The sequence below is a fragment of the Camelus ferus genome, chromosome 4 (assembly GCF_009834535.1).
Source record: "Camelus ferus isolate YT-003-E chromosome 4, BCGSAC_Cfer_1.0, whole genome shotgun sequence".
NCBI lineage: Eukaryota > Metazoa > Chordata > Mammalia > Artiodactyla > Camelidae > Camelus > Camelus ferus.
In genome coordinates, this window is record NC_045699.1 from 64,252,179 (window position 1) to 64,275,346 (window position 23,168).

Genomic DNA, 23,168 nt, shown 5'->3' on the forward strand with positions numbered 1-23,168 from the left:
CAGGATTGCTACAGGGGTGATATGAGATAAAGCTTGTGGAAGTGCCTTACACCGGGGCAGTTCTTTATTATTTGTACTTTCTCTCCCAATAACCTAATTGTGAAGTTTAAGAATTCTTGGGATAGCCATGGACACAGCGCCCTTGTGGGCTGTCTACTCTAATCTCCATTCAAAAGACTATGAATTGACCAGACCAAACCATCATGATTACCCTGTGATGAAAAACCAGACACAAGAACTTTGCATAGTTCTGGGAACCACATTTTAAAGACAGTGACAAACTGGAGCAGGTTCACAGTGGAAAGACCCAGGTGGAAGAAAGAATGTCCTTCTAGAAAAATCTATTGCCTCTGTGCAGAACAACACTGAAAAATTAATGGGACTAATTGCCAGTATTCACTGAATGCTTGGAAATATTTAATCTACATAACAACTTTATGAGTGGCGTGCTACTAATAATCCCCCATTTTACAGATGAGAAAACCTAGCCTCATAAAAGGTAAGTGACTTCCTCAAGGTCACACGGCTTTTGTATGAAAGAGCCAGGGTTCTAGCCCAGTGTCAGAGCTTTTAGCCACTGCACACTGCTTCTTCGTTAACTGATGTTTAGATTTCTTAAGGACTTGTTCTGTGAGATTATAGAGGACTAAATGCTAAGTAATATGACGGAAATTAGTGTCGCATGTTATCAAAAATTATTTTTAGTGCTGTGCTGATGAGTAGATTAGGTCTCCTTCAACTTTTGTTTTTTTTGAGAGCAAAGAACTGGAAACTCCTTGATCTTCAAATGGATTTGTTATCTGCTCAGTAAAGTCATTCGCTTTCTGAATAGTTCAGATTGTCTCTTCACTTGACTCCTTTGAGATTTTTATATCCAGAGCCAATGCATCTAGTAAGATTTGGGGTGGATGAAAGCAAATCTTTTATTTACTAAGTAGGAGACAGGATAATGCAGGAGGTGATACCTTGAAGGCAAAATGATTTTAGAAAAGAGACGTATACAGCTGAGAATTTGGTAGCTAACTCTCCTAAAACCATGTCTGCGTAGTCTGAGAAGTCTTTGGGTACCACACGGTTATGTGTTCCCCAAAATAGAAACTGTTAAACCAAATTACCTCTGAAATCTCTTTTAACAGAGATTTTCCTTGATTATGTAGCCCATCAACAAGTCATTACCATGAATAAGATGTCCTGGTTTTAACTGGGGAGTCGAGTTATATTGGGTAACTAGCATGGCCTTTGGAGTTAAAATTAAAATATAACTTTAAATTCAGATTTTGCCCTTTATAAGCTTAAACTTTCTATACTTCAGTTTCTAATTTGTAAAACTGGAATAATAGTAATAATAATAATAATAATAATAATAATAACCCTGTGGGATTATAGTAAGAATTAAATGTGATAATGCAACAAAGCCCTTGCTTCAGGGTAAATGCCCTGTAAATGTTAACTATGATGACAGTGGTGAGGTTAATGAAAAATCCAGACCTCATTATTTTGGAAAATAATTAAGCACTTGATTCCTTTATCAACCCCATTATACCTTATGTGGTTTACACTGGAGCACAATAGTGTTAGTAACTAAAGAGTCTGATCAGAGATCCAAGTCTACAGAAGTGATCATTGTTGGAAAACAGCATGAAGTTTTCTCAAAAACTAAAAATAAAACTACCATACCATCCAGCAATGCCATTTCTGGATATTTATCCAAAGAAAACAAAAACACCAATTCTAAAGGATATATGCATTCCCAAGTACATTGCAGCATTACTTACAATAGCCAAGATATGGAAACAACTTGGTGTCCATCAGTGGATGAATGGGTAAAGAACATGTGGTATATATAGACAATGGAATACTATTCATCCATTAAAAAAAAGAGAGAATGAAATCTTGCCATTTGCAACAACATGGATGAAACTTGAGGGCATTATGCTAAATGAAATAAGCCAGATGAAGACAAATACAATATGATCTTATTTATACATGGAATTAAAAAACAAACAAGCTCATAGATACAGAAAACAGATTGGTGTTGCCAGAGGTGAGGGTGACAGGGTTGGCAAAACAGGTGAAAGGTGTCCGAAATTACAAACTTCCAGTTATAAAATAAATAAATCATGAGGATGTCATGCACAGTATGGTGACCACAGCTAATAACCCTGTATTGTGTATTTAAGAGTTGCTAAGAGAGTAAATCTTAAAAGTCCTCATTACAAGAAAAAACAAATTTTGTAATGCTGTACGGGGCTGGATGCTAACTAAACTTATTGTGGTGATCATTTCACAATACATATAAATATCGTGTCTTTATGTTGTACACCTGAAACTAATATAATGTTATTTGTCAATTACACCTCAATAAAACAATAATAATAATAGTAATCTTTTTGTTTAGTGACAACAGATGGACAATACCAACTGGACCAGTGTATCCCATTTTGTTCTCTTGGGCATTTCCACCCACCAGGAAGAGCAGGTCCTGCTCTTTCTTCTTTTTCTATTCATGTACACAGTCAACGTTTCTGGCAACTTTGCCATCATCATATTGATTATCTCTATTCCACGCCTCCAAACTCCCATGTACATCTTCCTCGGCAACTTGGCCTTGGCAGACATCTGTTTCACCTCCACCACGGTCCCCAAGATGCTGCAGAACATTTTCTCTCCTACAAAGACCATTTCCTACACGGGCTGCTTAGCCCAGACTTATTTCTTCATTTGCTTTGCAGCCATGGAAAACTTCCTCCTGGCTGTGATGGCCTATGACAGATACATCGCCATCTGCCACCCTTTCCGCTACCCTATGATTCTAACCAGAATGCTGTGTTCGCAGATGGTGGCCACGTGCCATATCCTGTCCCATCTTCATGCCCTGCTGCACACCCTTCTCATGGGCCGACTCATCTTCTGTGCGGATAACAGGATCCCCCACTTCTTCTGTGACCTCTACCCTCTGATGAAGATTTCCTGCTCCAGCACCCAACTCAACACCTTGATGATTCACACAGAAGGAGTTATGGTCATCAGTGGAGCTCTGGCCTTCATCATTGCCTCCTATGCCTGCATCAGCTGGGCGGTCCCTCCAGAGTCCCTCAGCCAAGGGCAAGTGGAGAGCCTTTTCTACCTGTAGTTCCCACCTCACTGTGGTGGCTATATTCTATGGCACCCTCTCATGGGTCTACTTCCGGCCCCTTGCCAGCTATTCAGTGGCCACGGGTCGTATCCTGACGGTCATGTACACAGTGGTGACCCCCATGCTGAACCCCTTCATTTACAGCCTGAGGAATGGAGATGTCAAGGGAGCTTTCAGAAAACTGATGAGGAGAATATGGACTTCTTTATTTAGATAAAACCCCCAAATATAGTTCCAAGTTTTATCTATGATCCTGGGGAAACAGTTTTGTCCCTCACATACGTTTCCTTTAGAACGTCCCAGTAATATCTAAATTATCTAAATAATCATGGTTTTTTTTCACTGGATATTGTCCAGGGATATCCTTTTAACCCAAAGAACACAAAACTATGTACTTAGTGTAAAACAGAAGCATGGTTTTAATTACAGATGAGAGTGGTCTCTAGGCCTGTCATTTAACACCAGTATTGTAACTCTCCGAGTTTTCAGATGCAGGCAACAGAAACCAATTCTGGTTGATTCATGGAGGAAATAAGTTTATTGAAAGTATATGTGAAACTCATGAACTTCCAAGAAGGCTAAGCAACAAGGCTCAATAAAATGGACAAGAATAAGAAATGTCATATAGGCAGAACCACAGTCAAAATCATATCCCAGGTGCAGCCACTCTGGAGAACAGTATGGAAGTTCCTTAAAAAACTAAAATAGACTTACCCTATAATCCTGCAATCCCACTCTTGGGCATATATCCAGAGAAAACTCTAACTCAAAAAGATACATGCACCCCAATGTTCATAGCAGCACTATTTGCAATAGCCAAAACATGAAGGCAACAATGTCCTGACAGAGGACTGGATAAACTGGGATTTCAAAATTGTACAATAGATAAACAAGATTATACTGTATAGCACAGGGAAATATATACAAGATCTTATGGTAGCTCACAGAGAAAAAAATGTGACAATGAATATATATATGTTCATGTATAACTGAAAAATTGTGCTCTACACTGGAATTTGACACAACATTGTAAAATGATTATAAATCAATAAAAAATGTTAAAAAAAAAAAAAGGAAAGAAATTGTGGTATATATGTATATGTGTGTGTGTGTGTGTGTGTATACACATATACACAATGGAATATTACTCAGCCATAAACAAGAATGAAACTAATGTCATTTGCAGCAACATGGATGGACCTAGAGATTATCATATTAAGTGAAGTAAGTTAGACAGAGAAAGACAAATATCATACAATATCACTTATATGTGCAATCTAAAAAAATGATACAAATAAACTTATTTACAAACCAGAAATAGACTCACAGACATAGAAAACAAACTATGGTTGTCAAAGAGGAAAGGGGTGGCAGGAAGAGATAAATTTGGAGTTTAGGATTAACATATATACACTACTATACATAAAATAGATAAACAATAAGGACCTACTGCATAGCACAGGGAACTATATTCAATCTCTTGTAATAACCTATAATGGAAAAGAATTTGTAAAAGAATATGTGTATATGTAAAACTGAATCACTTTGCTGTACACCTAAAACTAATACTACATTGTTACATCAACCATACTTCAATAAAAAATAAATTTAAAAAATTGTATCTCAGAATTGGCCTGATGAGGTCACCACATTAGCCACCAGCTAATCACAGCCACTTGTATCCCCACCAACACTACCAGCAATGGGCACCGGGCATAGCACTTGGAGGCCTGAAAACCAGACGTGACCTCCTCCAGAATGCCCTTACTTAGCTGCTCTTTGTCCTTTTCTTCCATTATTTCCTCATGTGTATGTTATTGATAATAAGAGTAAGTAGTAGTAGTAGTAGTAGTAGTAGTAGTAGTAGTAGTAGTAGTAGTAGTAGTAGTAATAATAATAATAATAATAATAATAATAATAATAATAATAATAATAATAATAATAGAATATCCACATATGGTACTTACTGTGAATGGGTCACTGTCAGGGTGCCTCTACATCTATTGTACTCATCAAATCCTTAAAATAACCTTAAATTATAGATACTATTTCTCTTTTTCACAAATGGATAGCTGAGGTAGAAAGTAGTTGAAAAAATTGTCAAGGATCACTATAGTGTAAGCCCTGACAATTTGTTTTTCTTTTTGTAATGCAAGTGCCTGACTTAAGCATTGAATGAGGAAGCATCTGCTTCAAAGGGTATCTTGACATATCACCAGCCACGTGGGATAAAGAGCCAACTCCCACCCAACCCCACTTCCTTTGTTTAGAGATGTTGGTTGATTTAGATTGACAGATCATTTGGGCCACTTGATTTTATTTTTCCTGTGTTTTAAATCCCTGCTCTTCAGGAACATCCATGTTGCTGCAAATGGCATTATGTTGTCATTTTTATGGCTGAATAGTATTCCATTGTGTAAATATATCACATCTTCTTTATCCACTCATCTGTTCATGGACATTTAGGCTGTTTCCATGTCTTGGCTATTGTAAATAGTGCTGCTATGAACATTGGGGTGCAGGTGTCATTTTGAAGTAGGGTTCTTTCTGCATATATGCCCAGGAGCAGGATTACTGGGTCATATGGTAAGTCTATTCCTGGTCTTTTGAGGAATCTCCATACTGTTTTCCACAGTGGCTGCACCAAACTGCATTCCCACCAGCAGTGTAAGAGGGTTCCCTTTTCTCCACAGCCTTTCCAGCATTTGTCATTTGTGGACTTTTGAATGATGGCCCTTCTGACTGGTGTGAGGTGATACCTCATCGTGAAGTAAGCCAGAATGAGAAAGAAAAATACCATATGAGATCACGCACATGTGGAATCTAAAAAAAAGAAAAAAGAAAATAAATACAAAACAGAAACAGACTCATAGACATAGAACACAAACCTGTGGTTGCCAAGGGGGCAGGGGGTGGGAAGGGACAGACTGGGATTTCAAAATGTGTAGATACTGACAGGCATATGTAGAATAGATAAACAAGATTATACTGTATAGCACAGGGAAATATATACAAGATCTTGTGGTAGCTCACAGCAAAAAAAAAAAAAAAGTAACAATGATTATATGTATGTTCATGTATAACTGAAAAATTGTGCTTTACATTGCAATTTGACACAAAATTGTAAAATGACTATAACTTAATAAACAATGTTTTTTAAAAAAATCCCTTCTCTTACGACTTTACATGCATCAATAAAGAGCGAAGCTGGGAAACCTTGGGCCCCCACCTTCAACCCCAACAAAAGCAGAACCCCAAGCCCATGCTCTCTCCATCTCTCTATCTGCAACTTCATTGGGCAACCCCAGGTGTGCCTTGTACTTTCCGGGACCTGGGAGTAATAAACTTTTTTTTTTCAAAGCTTCTCAGCAAACTGCTGAGGGTTTCTTGCAATCAGAAGTATGCTGTACACCCAGAAATTGACACAACATTGTAAGCTGACTATACTTCAATAAATGTATATACAAAAAAATACAAGAATGAATACTTAAAAAAAAAAAAAGAATTACAAGTGTCACTCCAGCCCACTGGTTATCAGTAGGAACAAAACAATCACACAGCAAGTAATGCTGAACCTGGAATTCTAATCCTTAGTATCTGTCTCCAGAGCCCATCCCCTTAACAACTGAAGCACCTTCAACTAAGCCCTTTAGCATTTTCCCTTGGGCTACTGAACTCTCTTTTGTTCTGACCTCTTTAAGTAAAATAATTTTGGGGAGATCACATGCTTGCACAAAAGAGCTACTTATTTCTATTGTTTCAGTGTAATTATAAATATGGCCCCTTATCTTTCAAAGGGGTGCATTTCTTTACACCAATGATGATCCATCTGAAAAGGAAATCAAGAACACAATCCTATTTACAATAACATTAAAAAAATAAGATAATTAGAAATAAATTTAACCAAGGAGGTGAAAAATATGTACACTAAAAACTATAAAACATTGATGAAAGAAATTAAAGCAAGCACAATTTAATGGAAATATATCTCATGTGCATGGATAGGAAGAATTAATATTGTCAAAATATCGATGCTACCCAAAGTGATATACAGATGCAACACAATCCCTATCAAAATTCCAAAGGCATTTTCACACATACACACACAAATTTTAAAATATGTGTGGAACCATGAAACACTCTGAATAGTCAAAGCAATTTGGAGAAAGAACAAAGCTGGAAAATCGCACTTCCTGATTTCAAACTATATTACAAAACTACAGTAATAAAAACAGTATGGTATTAGCAAAAAAAAAAAAAAGACACATGGACCACTGGAGCAGAATAGCGATCCATAAATAAACCCAAGCACAGACAGCCAAGTAATCTTTGACAAAGTTGTCAAAACACACAATGGGGAAAGGATAGTCTCTTGAATAACTGGTGTTGGAAAAACTGGATATTCACATGCAAAAGAATGAAACTGGACTCCTAGCTAATACTAGCCATGGAAATTAATTTGAAATGAATTAAAGATTTGAAATATAGGACATGAAACTATAAAACTCCCAGAGGAAAACAGGGGAAATGTTTCTTGACATTGGTCTTGGCAAATTTTTTTTTTGGTTACATCATCAAATCACAAACAAAAAGCAAAAATAGACAAGTGGGACTATATCAGACTCAAAAATTTCTGCACATCAAAATAAACAATCAACAAATTGAAAAGGCCAACTATGTAATGGAGGAGATACTTGCAAACCATATATTTGATAAGATTTACCAGCCAAAGCATGTAGGGAGTTCATACAACTCAATACAAAACAAAACAAAACAAAACAAAACAAAACAAAACAAAACAAAACAAAACAAAAACATATAATCCTATTTAAAAATGAGCAAAGGACCGCAATAGAATTTTTCCAAAGAAGCTACACAAAGTGGCCAACAAGTATATGAAAAAGTGCTCACCATCACTAATCATTAGGGAAATGCAAATCAAAACCACAATGAAATTACCTCACACCTGGTAGAACTGGCTGTTATCAAAAAGACAGGAAGTAACAAATGCTGGTGAAGTTATGCAGAAATTAGAACGCTTTTACACTGTTGGTGGGAATATAAAATGACGCAGCTGCTATGGAAAAGAGCACAGAAGTTCTCCAGAAAATTAAAAATAGAGCTACCACATGATCCAGTAACTCTTCTTCTCACTATATACACAAAGGAATGAAATTAATGCCTCAAAAAGATATCTGCACTCCCATGCTCACTGCAGCATTATTCATAAGTGAAAAGATGTGGTAACAACCTGAGTGTTGGTCAGCAGATGAACGGATAAAGGAATTGTGGCATATAGTATACACACAATGAATATTATTCATCCTTTAAAAATAAAAAGGATACCTTGCCATTTGTAACAACATGGATGAAACTGAAGGACATTATGCTCAGTGAAATAAGCCAGACCACAGAAAGAAAGCAAAACTGCATGACATCTCTTATATGTGGAATCTTCAAAAGTCAAATACATAGAAATAGGTTACAGAGGCAGGGAATTTGGGGAAATGGGTAGATGTTAGTCAGAGGATACAAAATTGTAGTTATATAGAATGAATAAATCAAGAGATCTAATGTACAGCCTGTGGGTTATAATTAATAACACTGAATTGAATCCTAGAAATTTGCTAAGAGATTAGATTCTGGGTGCTCTCACCACACACAAAAAAGGTAACTATGTGAGGAGATGATATGTTAATTAGCTTGTTAATTAGCTTAGTAATCACATCAAATCATCATGCTGTATACCTTAAATATATACAATGTTTATTTGAAAAATAAAATTAAATGAAGAAAATAAGGAAAATTTCTGGTGTTCCTGCCTCACTCCTTGATGACTTCAACATCTGATACTCTAAATTTCTCCACCACTATTTAATTATTACTTTTGGAAATACAATTATCCACAGAAACGGCTTATGTAACTAACAACTTAGATTCTCAGTTCCTGAACTGTTGAGCTTCAGCAATCTATTCCTTTACCCCCTCTCAGTCCCCGACTTATGTGCTCATATCCTAGATGCTGCCATTATAAATAACTGAACAACTGGTGAAATCTCAGTTTTAAACATCTCATTATCAGCTTCCATTCCTTCACCTAATTTAATTTAGTTTTCCAACTCCAACAGTTCTCTGACACCAGTGGGATCTCTTATCCTTTGAAATTATTCTTTATTGTCTACTACCTAACTTAAACCTTTCCTTCTCACTTTAACAAGAATACGTTTTATGGTCCAGCACTCTAAACACCTTCTTGTAAACATCCTTAATTCTTTTGTTCCCTTTTGCTCTACCAGGCAAAACCCCAGCCCTAAGCAAAACCAGCCTTTTGTTTATTCATGACTGTGCTTGATTTGCTGAATATTATGGGAGAGTATCACCTAACCATACTGATCTGACTAATTTTAAACTTGTGAACAAAGTATCCAGATGGGCATTCAATACTGGCAGCGCTGGGGCTTACCATAACATTTCCCAGTACTTTGCTTTCCCAAATGCTAGCATATTTCATGTCTTTCTGCAATTCTCAAAAACAACCCAGTTCCTACTACTCTCCGTTGGAATCTCTTCAAGTCTTCCTGCCATCAAATCCACCAGCCCACCTGCGTCTGAATCCCCATGCCCTGACTTCTTTTCTGTTGCAGGGGAAGAAATGGCTTGATTCTGTCGACTAGGGGGGAGATAAGCACAGACTAAAAGTTGAGAATTGTGTTTTATTTGGCAAACTTTCTGAGGACTCCTGCCTGGAAGGCAGCCTCAGCTAGCTCTGAGGGACTGCTCTTGAAGAGGTAAGGGAGGAGCCAAGATATGTAGGCGTTTTGCAACAAAAACCAGGTAGTCAGAACATCCAAAGATTGCTTAATTAAAGAAAACCAGACAACTCTAATAAACTTAGTGCTTTTCTTTGTATGGGAAGATGCAAGAGTCTGGGCTCACTTGAAATCATTCCTTTGATATGGACCTAGCTATCTAAGGCCAGTACCCTGTTCTTTCACATCCTGAGTCCCCTCAGGGCTCACCATGGGGGGCAGTGGTGGGGGCTGATGGCTTGATGACAGTAGCATCCTTTGTTTGTTGATCTGACAGACAACATTTTTCAGTCAGAGTTCCTAGACAAAATCATCTCCTTCACAGATGTTCATCCTCTTTCAAACACTTTATTCTAGCAATTAATTACTTTCTCTCTTGAATCATTAATTTTCCGTTATATACTGGATCATTTCTGTCAGCAGACAAACATATTTAATGTCACTAGTCTTTACAAATACTAGAAGAAGTTCTCCCCTCGACTCGTGTCCTTTTCAAGGTACACACCACTTTTTGTCTACCTCCTAAAAAAAATACTATACTGAAGAAATATCTATCATCACAGCCTTCACTTACTTTCTTGCAATGTTATCAAGAAATGACTGTAATTGTCATTGCCCCAACACTTCACAGAACTGCCCTTCTCAAAGCTTTCAATAATTTATATCTTGTAAAATCTAATAATCAGTTACCTGTTCCATGAATGACCTCTCATCTCTATTTGAGAGAGAGTGATCACTCCTATATTCTGGAAATACTCTTTTCTAGGATTCTGACAAACTTACCTGCTTTCTTCCCAGTGATGGCCACTTCTCATTTTCCTTTGCTACTTCCTCTCTCAGACCTCTAAATGTTGGAGTGCACCCCCATCTCAGGGCTCTGCTCATAGTTCTCTTTTCTATACTCTCTCACTAGGCCATTTTATCCAGTCTTGTGGTTTCAAATATCATCTACATTTTGTTATGACATTTCTGTCTTAAGATAAGACCTCTCTATGAACCTCAGTAATTATGGATTCCACTGCCTATTAAACATCTCCACTTGGATAGACACCACAAAGTTATCACGGCCAAAACAGAGTTATTGATTTTGCACACCTCCACCCAACCAAATCCACATGCCCTCCACTTCCACAGAACCTTCCACAAATAAATCAACAGCATAATAATTCCACCTATTTTCACAGTCCATCCTCAATTCTTCTTTTTCCTTCACACATTACAGCTGGTTTATCAGTGTGTCTAAAGAGCTCTACTTACTATATGTTCCACATCTGACCACCTACTCCTGGTGTTAGAGTGAAGACTCCTCTGGTCTCTATTATCAGTGACACAAAAGATCAGATGGAATATTTCGGCCACTACACGTATTGAACTGCTTCTTATGACTGTGAGTTGAGAATGACAAGAGATCACAAAATTGTCCCAATTTTACAAGAGGCTTAGGCTACTCTATGGTTTACTCAAAAATCACTCTTCTAGATGACAGTATTGTAACTCACTTTGACTTCTCTCTGGAAAGCAGCACGTGCCATGCCTTTGCTAAGGTGATCAAAGTTCTGCAGGCCATACTGATTTGTAATAGTTTGGCTTAGTCATCTCCTATGTCCCATATTAGATCTGAAAGATGAGAATTTCAGGTTTGCTGATTTTAAATATCTTTTCTTTTCCAGCGTGGTGAGATTCTGGGTCACTCAGTGGAGGACCAGAACGACTTATTCACAAACTCACTTCTTCCCAAATCTCAACAAGAGGAAGCCAGCAGGGAAGATTATTCCACAGGAGTGTGAACCACACCAGTTATTAGGAGTGTAATCCATCTACGTGAGGCATTTTCAAGTTAGATCTTAGCTCCTCCTTGGGTTCAGGAGATGTGCTGACATTTCTCACTTGCCTGGGAATCACGTTGGACGTTTCCTGAGATGCAGAGTTTCCTGAAAAGCCTTCGCAGAGCACCCTTGACCTCCTGGTTCCTCAGGCTGTAGATCAATGGGTTTAGCATAGGAGTAACTATCGTGTAAAAGATGGCAACCTGGCGATCCTGGTCCAAGTCATAGCTGGACGATGGCCGGAGGTACATGCGGGTCACAGAGCCATACAGGAGCAGCACAACCAGGATGTGGGAGCTACAAGTGCACAGGGCTTTGCCCAGGGCAGCAACTGAGCGCATGTGGGCTATGGCGACACCGATGCGGGCGTAGGAACCTAAAATGAAGAAGAAGGGGCTGACCACCACAGCCACACCTTCGGTAAATATTAGCATTTCATTGACCACCGGTCGGGTGATGAGAGCTTCAGCAAAGGGGTGATGTCACAGAAGAAATGGGTGATTTGATTGCCGCAGAAAGTTAAACGGGTGACCAACACACTATAAAGGAGGCTGTTGAGGCTGACGACCACCCACAAGTTCAACGTGTTGCGCAGACAGAGGCGACGGCTGATGGTGGCCGAGTATCTTAAGGGGTCGCAGATAGCAACATAGCAGTCATAGGCCATGGCAGCCAACAGGTGGCCTTCCATGCTGCCCACAGCCATAAAAAAGAAGAGCTGAATCATGCAGCAGTTAAAGGAGATGGTTTTATTCACAGACAGTGAGTGCACCAGCATCTGGGGAACAGTGATGGTGGTCAGAAATATGTCAATAAAGGAAAGTTGGCTGAGCAGGAAATACATGGGGGTCTGAAGCTTGGGGTAGGAGAGGGCAACAATTACTAATAGGGCATGGCCCATAACAGCCACCAGGTACATGGTAAGGACAATCTCCCAAAATAACAGGTTGCATCTCTGGCCAGCTGGACAGGCCCAGTAAGACAAATTCAGTTACTTCTGTCCTGTTTCTAGTGGCCATAAGACACGATCCACATCACCTGCAAAGAGCAAGTGTTAGGATCAAATAATGCTGACATTTACCCGGGGATCTCTTTTAGGAAACTCCTCTTGCATGGATGTCCCTAGCTTTCCAAAATGATTTTTTCTTTAATTTCTCTCCCTTGCCATTGTTTTGGGATCCATCCACTCACCCACCCACTCTTTAGTATATTCTAAGTTCATTTATTGACCATTGAAAATCTCTCAATTTTATTGATACTCAATAGGATGAAATCACACACGGTCCCGGCTTTCGTGAAATTCACTGTATAACAAGGAGGGCATCACTAAACACGTAATTTCTTTGGTGCTTGCTGCGTGCTAGAGAGCAAACTAAATATCAAACATTTGAGCCTCACAACAATTCCACATGGTAGAATCTACTTTCAATTTCATAGTACAGATGAGAAAATTAAAGCAAAGAGAATACTCTACCGAAGGTCTTAGAGGATATGAGCAACAAACCTGGACTTAACCTTGATAGTTTTATTGGACTTAAGCACCACACTTCACTAGTGATCAGAGTTGGAAAGAGAAGAGAAAGATGTCAAGACTCCAGCCAGATGTCTGAGTCTCCACTTTTGATGGAGCACTAAAGTGAAGATCTGGTCCTAGCTTTGGATGTCCAGAAACTCAACTTTGTTCTTTTGGTCAGGGAGCTCTCTTGTTCCGTTACGTCAACTGAACCTACCTGGGATGAGAGTAACAATGATGAATATAATCGTTGATTTTATTAATGATTTATTTTCAAGGAATAATACAATCTGCCAGTGGATGAGATTCTCGTGACTTTTCAGCTTAGATTTTCCCTACCGGTAGATTTACATGGTACGAAGAGGTGACTTTTTGAGGTTGCTGTAGCAATAAGGATCTACTTCTTCATGAATGGGAGAGAAATAATTTTAAAATAGTAGAGTGTAAGAGAACATATAATAAAAAGAAAAGTTCTCTTACCCTAAGTTTACACACCTCCATGTTTAGTTTTACCTCTTCTGATGGTTTAAACCTCTATGCCTCTAAAAAATGTGCTACTTGCTTATACATCTAAGAAACAGTTTTATCAACTTAAGATATCTTTCAGCTCTCTATTTTGAAAAATGAAGTTTTACTTTTTTACATTATCCTCACTCCTCTTCCTCCTTTCTCCAATTTTGCAATGATTTCAGCTCTTCAATTAGCTGGTTTTATCCTTTTAAATGGTATGCTTAAGTCTACATTCCATCCACTTATCTTCCTCACTCTTGCATCCTCCCAAACTTTGGAAAGCTGTACCTTGATCTGTATATTGTCAAGATTGAAAACATACAAAAGATGAGTTGTAGCCACAGGTAAGTCTTCCAAGTAAATGCTGAAAATTGGTGGAAAATATTTACATCAGCATAACTACATAAATATTTTTCCCTGCAGAGCCAAATGACAGTGCTATGGTTGCATTTATTCTTGAATGAGTCCAGTGTTCCACCCCACCAGAAGCGAATATTCCTAACATTCAGATAAAGAATCAAAGCCATTCTAAGGACATTGCTCTTGGTGCTTTCTTTACTCTAAAGATCACTATATTAGTATCAAGGTATTTAGATTTCAGACTTCGGAATATTTTCTGGAATGAAAAGGAATATTTCATATTTATAGAGTGACAGTTCATCAAAAAGAAATGACAATCCTAAACATATGTGCCTATGACAAAGTCTAAACTGAGGTAACTGAAGAGGAAAATAGACAAATCTACAATTATACTGGCAATGTCAGTACTTTTCTCTGTTAATCATAGAAGGTAGATTAAAAAAATTGGTGAAATACAGAAGATGTAAATTGGGGCTAAATAACATTTGTGTATCATCCTACCCCAAAATAACATTTTCTTCTCAAGTTGAAATGGAGCATTCAACAAGATGGATCATTTGTTGGATTAGTAAATGTCTCAATATATTTAAAATGTCTTAAATCGTGAAATAGTGCAGAGTATCTTCTCTTAACAAATGAAATTAAATTGTTAACTTCATTAATTCACAGAAAAATTTTAAAAACACAGTTTGAACACAATGGTTTAAAAACTCAGAAAATATGAATTTAAAAATTCATATTTCATTTGAATAAAAATTAAACAACTAATTCAAATTTTTATTAAAGTGGTGCTTAAAGAGAAAATTATAGCTTAAAATATTTATATTAGAAAAGAAAAGCATGAGCTATCAGTTACTATTACGCACCAACTAGAAAGACTGAAATTAAAAATTTAAAAACCGAAAATACTAATTTTGATGAGACTGTGGAGTTACAGGGCATCTAATGCATTTTACTGGTGGGAAAGTAAAATTGTACATTTAAAAAAAAATAAAGATCACATATTGAGCAGGAGCTCAAAAGATAAAACTTGCGTATTTCAGTGTGTCTTCTTTTGTCTTTATTTCTTCCTGTATCCTTCTCTGTGTCAGTGGATGTAGCTCCAACTATAAGCTCTTGTGACCCCATTATGCATTCAAGGCAGTGGCCACCCACGGATACTTACATGGAGGTATAGGTGAAGGTGAACGAGGAGACAAGATGGAAGGAAGACAGATTGAATAAGTCTCTTCACGGGGACAAATTGAGAGAAAATGGTCTCCAAGAAGGAGAGGGTGTCAAAGTACAGATTTATCCATTATGAGGATAAGAATATAATCACATGGAGTCTGTTTTCTTCCAAGCAAAGCAAAACTGTATTTTGAGATCAATTATATGCAAAAACAGTAATAAGCAGTGGTATTGCTCTTGTTGGCTCACTTCTTCTATACTCATCGCTCCAGCTTTGTCATTTTCCAGTATCTTAACATTTTTCTCATCAGAGTCTGAGCTCTGTGGATCCTGTTCAGGCAACTTTGAGAAATCGAGGATACTGATGTTGGCAGAAGACAGAGAGAGGAATAGTTCATTTAGGAGAGAGGTGAAAATATACACATGTATAGATTTGGACACCTCAGAATAGGAAACTAAACTGAAATATGGGAGAAGAACAAAACAAAAGGAAGGACCCCTGGAATGAGACAGAAAAACATCTCAGGTTTCCCAGTTCCCCACCTGGTACCTTAGGGACGTACAGAGTCATGAAGAAGGGAGAAACCTTGAGTGTCAAACCCTAATCATGCTGATTCTTGTCTTTCTTCTTTGATGAAAGCACCAAGGGACAGATGAGTCTTCACTGTTTTATCAATATCTAAATGTTAGGAATACACTCTCTATAATGCCTTCTTTTTGGTGTGGGTGTGTGTGTGTGTGTGTGTGTGTGTGTGTGTGTGTGTGTACACATGTATGTGTTTTGTTTTTTTAATGGAGGTACTGGGATTGAACCCAGGACCTTTGAATGCTAGGCATGTGCTCTACCACTAAGCTATACCACCACCCCCCCAATATAATGCCTTTTGAGCTAAATTGTATTTCTAGTCTGTTCCCCTGTGTTGATGAATCTCAAAGGTTAATCTGAGATTTATAAATCTGAACCTCTTTATCTCTGTCTCAAGAATGTATCTTCAAAATTCTCACAAAAGTTGGGTCCTCTGTCACAGATTTCTTGCACCTGGGAACTGTGAACTGTCCTCTACCCTCTCTGGTTCCATGACTTTATTCTCCATCTAAACCTTCACATTTTTCACTCAAAAACATATCCTTTCTGTGTCATAATTGACAATTCCTCCATCCCACTGCTTCCCTTGACGGCAATATTTGTACCTCATTCTATTCTTTGGGTTTTTGGTACCAATATCACACTATTTTCTACAAGAGGATTACAATTTCTTATTTTCTGTTCCCTTTCTGTTTACTGTTATGGTGCAATGTAATCTTAATCTCACCTTTTCTCTGTATCTAACATCACACACTCAAGTTAGAAAGTCTGGGTAGAGCTGTGTTCCTTCTTTTCCACATTCTCACAAAATTAGGGGTTCCCTTCTTTGTCATTTTCTATAACAAAGCTTTCCTATAGAACAGCTCGCCCCAGTGAGGCAGCCTCACTTACATGTACTCACTCTGGGACCCTACCAACCCCAAGAGGCTCCAATTTTGTCCTGATGAAATATTAATTAGAATGGGATGAGCCCTTGTACCTTCCTTTATCAACTCAGATTGTCGCTCAGGAGTCTGCTTCTTCTCCTTCCTGATGTCATACTATCTCATGGAGGCAAAAGCCATAAAGATTCTGAAACGAGCTGTGTCTGCAGGGAAGGTCTACCCTTTGGGGGCCACCGTAGCCTCCATAATGACAATAGTTAGGCAAGAAAAAACCTTAAGGGAATCTTGATTCCCATTTCATCATGTCAAGAAGCCATTTTTCATAACTTATCCTTTCTGCAATTATTCAGGTTTTGTTATTAATCCAAACATCTTAACTCAGCTGAATTAACTGTAAGGCATGAGGCTTTATGATACTGCAGTGGGACAACTCTGATGGCCATTGTGTTTCCATTCTGCTCACCAATTACTTTCTCATTTCCAGCCCTCACTCAACTGCATCCTTTTGCTGGATTTCATCTAGCTGTTTTGCCTCATCTATATTAAAACTATCAATCATCCTCAGAATACGTGATTTAAACAAGTCTTTGAGTAAAAAATAGACAGCAGGAGGTAGATCACCACATTGAAAAAATTGAAATTTGTCCATCTCCTCCAGGTTATCCATTTTGGTTCCATACAGTTTTTCATAACATTCTCGTATGATATTCTGTATTTCTATGTTATTTGTTATAATTTCTCAATTTTCCTTTCTTATTTTGCTTATTTGTGCTCTCTCTTTTTTCTTCTTTGTGAGTTTGACCTGAGGTTTGTCAGATTTTATTTACTTTTTCAAAAAAACAGCTTTCGGTTTGATTGATTTTTTCTATGGTTTTTTTAATCTCTATTTTATTTGTTTCCTCCCTGATCTTTATTATTTCCTTCCTTCTGCTGACTTTTGGGTGTTTTTGCTCTTCTTTTTCTAGTTCTTTTATCTGGTGGGTTAGATTGTTTATTTGAGATTGTTCTTCTTTTTTGAGGAAGGCCTGTATCACTATAAACTTCCCTCTTAGCACTGCCTTTGCTACATCCCATAAAATTTGTGTGGTTGTGTTTTCATTATCATTTGTCTGATATTTTTTAATTTCAACTTTGATTTCATAATTGGCCCATTGGTTTTTTAATAGCATATTGTTTAATCTCCATGCTTTCCTTTTTTTCTCCTTTGTTTCTCTGCAGTTGATTTCTAGTTTCACGGACATTGTGGTCAGTAAAGATGCTTGAGATAATTTCTATCTTCTAAAAATTGTTGAGGCTTCTTTTGTGCCCAAGTACATGATAAATCTAGAAAATATTCCATGTGCACTTGAAAAGAATGTATATCCTATTTTGGGGGGGTGTAATGCTCTGAAAATATCCGCCAACTTTAATTTTTCTATTGTAGTATTTAATTCCCTGTTGCCTTATTTATCTTCTGTCTGGAAGATCTGTCTAGTGATGTTAATGCAAGTTAAAATCTCTGACAATGATTGTATTCCCATCAATATCCCCCTTTATCTCTGTTAGTAAGTGTTTTATGTACTTAGGTGCTACTATATTGGGTGCATATATATTAACTAGTGTAATATCCTCATCTTGTATTACTCCTTTAATCATTATAAAATGTCCTTTTTTATGACCTTTGTTTTAAAGTCTATTTTGTCTGAAATCAGTACTGCTACACCTGCTTTTTTGGCTTTTCCATTTGCATGGAATATCCTCTTCCATCCTTTCACTCTCAATCTGTATGTGTCCTTCTCCCTAAAGTGGATCTCTTGTATGCAGCATATTGAAGGTTCTTGCTTTATTATCCAGTCTGCCACTCTATGTCTTTTGATAGGAGCATTTAGTCCATTAACATTTACAGTAATTAATGATAGATGTGTGTTTATTGCCATTTTGAACTTATTTTTGCAGTTGATTTGGTATTTTCTCTTTGTTCCTTTCCTCTTCCTTTTCTGGTTTGGTAATTTTCCTTTGTATTCTCTTGGATTTTATTTAGTTTTTGTGACTCCCTTGTAAGTTTTTGGCTTGTGGTTACCCTTTTTTGTAAGTCTATTAGCCCATTACTATAACTGTTTTTATTAAACAGAGAGTAATATAATCTCAAACCCATCCTACTGAGAACAAAAAATTTTAAAAAGAAAGAAAAAAACCTCTATATTTTCTTGCTTCCCTCTCCCACTGTTAATGATTTAGATGTCTTCTGTTATAATTTTGTGTTTATTCTATTTGTAATTCATGGTAGTTTTCCCCTTTCCAGTTATGAATTTCTCATTTTTGTAGCATCCTACTTCTTTTCTATTTAGAGTAGAACTTTCAATATTTCTTTTAGCATGGGTTTAGTGTTGCTAAACTCCTTTAGTTTTTGCTTGTCTTTGAAAATATTTATCTCTCCTTCTATCCTTAAGGATAGCCTTGAGGGATAAAGTATCCTAGGCTGCATCTTTTTTTCACTCAGGACTTTGAATATATCTTGCCACTCCCTTCTGGCCTGTAGAGTTTGTGTAGAGAAATCAGCTGAGAGCCTTATGGGGGTTCCCTTGTACTTCACTCTTTGTTTTTCTCTTGCTGCCTTTAGGATCATTTCTTATCCTTGACTCTGGCCATCTTGATTATGATATGTCTTGGTGTGGGTCTGTTTGGGTTCTTCCTGTTTGGGACCCTCTGACTTCCTGTACTTGGATATCTGAGTTCTTCTTTAAGTTTGGGAGGTTTTCAGTCATGATTTCTTCAAATACTTTTTCAATTCCCTTTCTTCTTTCTTCCCCTTCTGGAACCCCTATTATGCATAGATTGGCACGCTTTATATTATCCCATAGGTCCCTTATGTTTTTTTCATTAGTTTTTATTTGTTTTTCTCTCAGCTGTTCTGATTGTGTGCATTCTGTTGTCCTGTCTTCTAGGTCATTTATTCATTACTCTGCGTTATCTAGTCTGCTTTGTACAGCCTTTAGATCAGCTCTCATCTCAGCCAATGAGCGTACCAATTCTACTTGGCTCTTCTTTATAGCTTCAATTTCATTTTTGACATATTTTATATCTCTAAACACTATCTCTTTTAGTTCCTTCAGTACATTGATCATTCCTTTTTTGAAATCTTCATCTAGTAGGCCATCAATGTCTATTTCATTGATCATTCTTTCAGGGGATTTCTCTTGCTCTTTTAATTGGCAGTAGTTCCTCTGCTTCTTCATCTTGCTCATATATCTCTGGCACTGTGGCTTATGGAGTATCAGTTACCTATTGTGGTCCTTAAGGAGTTTATTTATTTATCTGTCTAACACCTTTGCAGGAATAAAACAGGTTTTTGACATCTTTGTCTTTTGAAGAGGGCAATGTTCTGTCGGAGTTCTGCAGGTGCTCTGGTTGGCTGAGTGGATCCATGGATGTGAGTTTTGGTGTGTTTGTGGGAGAGGGTGAGCTACAAGCATCCTTCTACTCCACCATCTTGGCCCCCTTCCTCAGTCTCATTGGTTTCTGATTTATTCTTATTGTGTTTCTTTTTGCTCAAATGTTCAGATACATGTATATTTTATTTTCCCTTTATTTTTACACAAAAAGTAGCATGCTGTAGATGCTCTTTTACACATTGCTGTTTTCACTTCAAAATTTGTCCTGGAAGTCCCTCCATATTTATTCATAGATTTCTTTATCATTATTTTTTTCATACCTGCAAATTACTTAACTGCATTGATGTTCTGCAGAGTATCCTTTTGAGGTTCTAGAATAAGATAGTGGTGTTGAGTGTGCTAAATGCCACTGTATTGTATACTTTAAATGGTTAAAATGGTAAATTTCATGCCATGTTTATTATACTAAAATTTAAAAATGTTAAGAAAAAGCAAGATCAAATCTCTACATAAATCACAGAAGAGAATTATAAAATAATAACAATGTATGATTAATAAGTAAATAGAGGAAGGGATAGAATAACACAATACATACTTAAATATCAAAAGGGAAAAAGAAAAGAGAGAATAAATATGAACCCAGGTATCTCAATTAGAAAGCATATAGAAATATGGAAAATATAACTTCAAATGCATTCTGGCTACATTTGATGTTAATAGATCAAATTCCCTAGAAATACAATGATTGTCAATCTATATAAAAAGAGTAAAACCCAGTTTCACACTGTTAGGGAACTAACTCTAACACTTTACACATCTAAGGACATAGAAAAGTATGAAGTAAACTGATGGAAAAGAAATACCATGTAAACACCAATGAAAAGAATGCTGGTATATCCATATTAATATCTTAGGAGGTAGTTGAGATATTAAGGTAGGAGCCATTGCTAAAGAGAAATATCTCCTAATTAGAAGTGCAGTGGTGTGCTGTTAAATGAATAAGAAATGGCTATTGAGGGTGAGCTTTGCTTTGTAGCATTGACCAATTTCCATAGTGTAATTATCCCCTCTATGGCTGATTTCAGTCTACCAATATGTTGTCATTGAATGTGGAGTTGGAAAGAGATGTTCATAATCATCTTGAAGCCAGTGCAAGCCAGCTTCAGCACATCTTACATAGAAGAATCAGTCCACCAAGGAGCAGATCATGATGCTACATATGTGTGTTCTCAAATAACATAGTATAACAAGTATTTAAGCAAAAACTGACATATCTGAAGGAGAAAAAGACAAATCCACAATTATAATTGTGTGACATGTTTCACATATTTTTTTATGTATTTTATGAGATGATGAAAAAGCAGAAAAAAATTAATTAAAGATAAAGAATATTTAACAACCCAAGTAACACACTGGACCTAACTGACATATTAACAACACTGCACATGACAGCAGAATGCGTATTCAGAGTTGCCAACCATATAATAATTTTAGGAGATCTAGCTCACTGCGTTCATGACTGCAGTAAGAGGATTTAGTCATTGTCACTTCAAGAAGTTAGCCCTATTGACAACTATTTCTAGGGCCTGTTTTATATCTCTGTTCCTGAGGCTATAGATGAAAGGGTTCAGCATGGGAGTAACTACTGTATACATGACTGAAGCAATCACGTCTTTGTTATTGGAGTCCCATGATGAGGAGAAAAAGTAAACACCAGCAAGTGTCCCATAGTATAAAGACACCACAAAGAGATGGGAGCCACAGGTGGAAAAAGCTTTAAAGAGTCTCTTAGTGGAGGGGACTCTCAGGATGGTAGCCCCTATATGAATGAATGAGGCTAAGATACTACTCAAAGGCAGGATGAACAGCGTTCCTCCCTCAGTGAAGATGACCAGCTCATTGAGGGAGATGTCCGAGCAGCTCAACTTGAGGAGCACAGTGAGGTCACAGAAGAAATGGGGGATGGTATTGTCAGCACAGAAGGACAGTTGGACCAAGAGGAGGGTGTGCAACAGGGCATGGATACAACAGAAGACCCAGGACCCAGCTATTAATGAGATGCACAGCTCCTCCCTCATGATGGTGGTGTAGTGAAGTGGCTGACAGACGGCCACATACCTGTCATAGGCCATCACTGCAAGAAGGAAATTGTCAAGACAACCAAAAAGTGTGAAAAAATGCATCTGGGAATGCACCCCACATAGGGGATGGATCGTTGCTGAGTCTGCATGTTCACCAGCATCTTTGGGACAGTGATAGATGAGAGGGAGATGTCAGAGAAGGCCAAGTGGCTGAGGAAGAAGTACATGGGGGTGTGGAGGCGAGAGTCCAGCCTGATGAGCAGGATGATGAGCAGGTTCCCCAGCACCGTGGTCAGGTACATGCCCAGGAACAGGGTGAAGACCACGCACCGCTGCTGTGGCCGGATGGGGAGCCCCAGGAGGAGAAACTCGGACATGCTGCTCTGGTTCCCCCTCCTCATGCCCTTCTTGTCTCTGGTGGGAATTGGGGAAAGTGGGAAATGTCAGTGAACATGCCATAGCATTATAGTAATGGCCTTTTTAGTGTGAAAATTCTTATTTTTAGCTACTTTTCTCTTTATTTCTCACAGTTGTTGCTGTATGAATCAGTCTGCCCCATTCTGGCTCCAATAATAGATCAAATCCTCACATTAATCAAGTCTTTTTCCAAAGAAACCAAAGGAAATTTCTTTATTCAACAAATATTTATTGAAAAATAGCTCTGTCCCATACTGAGTACATAGTAGTGAACAAGAAATAAGAAGTCTCTGTGTTCAAGGAGTTTACATCTTTATATCAAGCCAGGTTCAAACCTCTATAATTTGCTGAGATCAAAATGTAAAAAGGGTACCGGGGGGAGGGTACAGTTCAGTGGAAGAGCGTGTGATTAGCATGCACGAGGTCATGGGTTCGAACCCTAGTATATCCACTAAATAAATAATAATAATAAATAAACCTAATTACCTCCCCTCATAAAACAAAA

The 23,168-nt window shown here is 37.7% G+C and overlaps 3 protein-coding genes across 3 annotated transcripts; 1 reads left to right on the plus strand and 2 right to left on the minus strand.

The window, feature by feature from the left end:
• The first annotated feature begins 2,407 nt into the window (after positions 1-2,407).
• LOC102511871 (olfactory receptor 1Q1) lies at positions 2,408-3,353 on the plus strand. The gene is given in 2 exon segments (XM_006195365.2): positions 2,408-3,082; positions 3,084-3,353. Coding segments are annotated over 2 exon segments (945 nt in total).
• An 8,453-nt stretch (positions 3,354-11,806) lies between these two features.
• LOC102512839 (olfactory receptor 1361-like) lies at positions 11,807-12,690 on the minus strand. The gene is given in 2 exon segments (XM_014568282.2): positions 11,807-12,228; positions 12,231-12,690. Coding segments are annotated over 2 exon segments (882 nt in total).
• Positions 12,691-21,709: 9,019 nt separating this feature from the next.
• On the minus strand, positions 21,710-22,647 carry LOC106728422 (olfactory receptor 1J4-like). Its single transcript, XM_014562950.2, is given in 2 exon segments — positions 21,710-22,356; positions 22,359-22,647. Coding segments are annotated over 2 exon segments (936 nt in total).
• Positions 22,648-23,168: the final 521 nt, after the last annotated feature.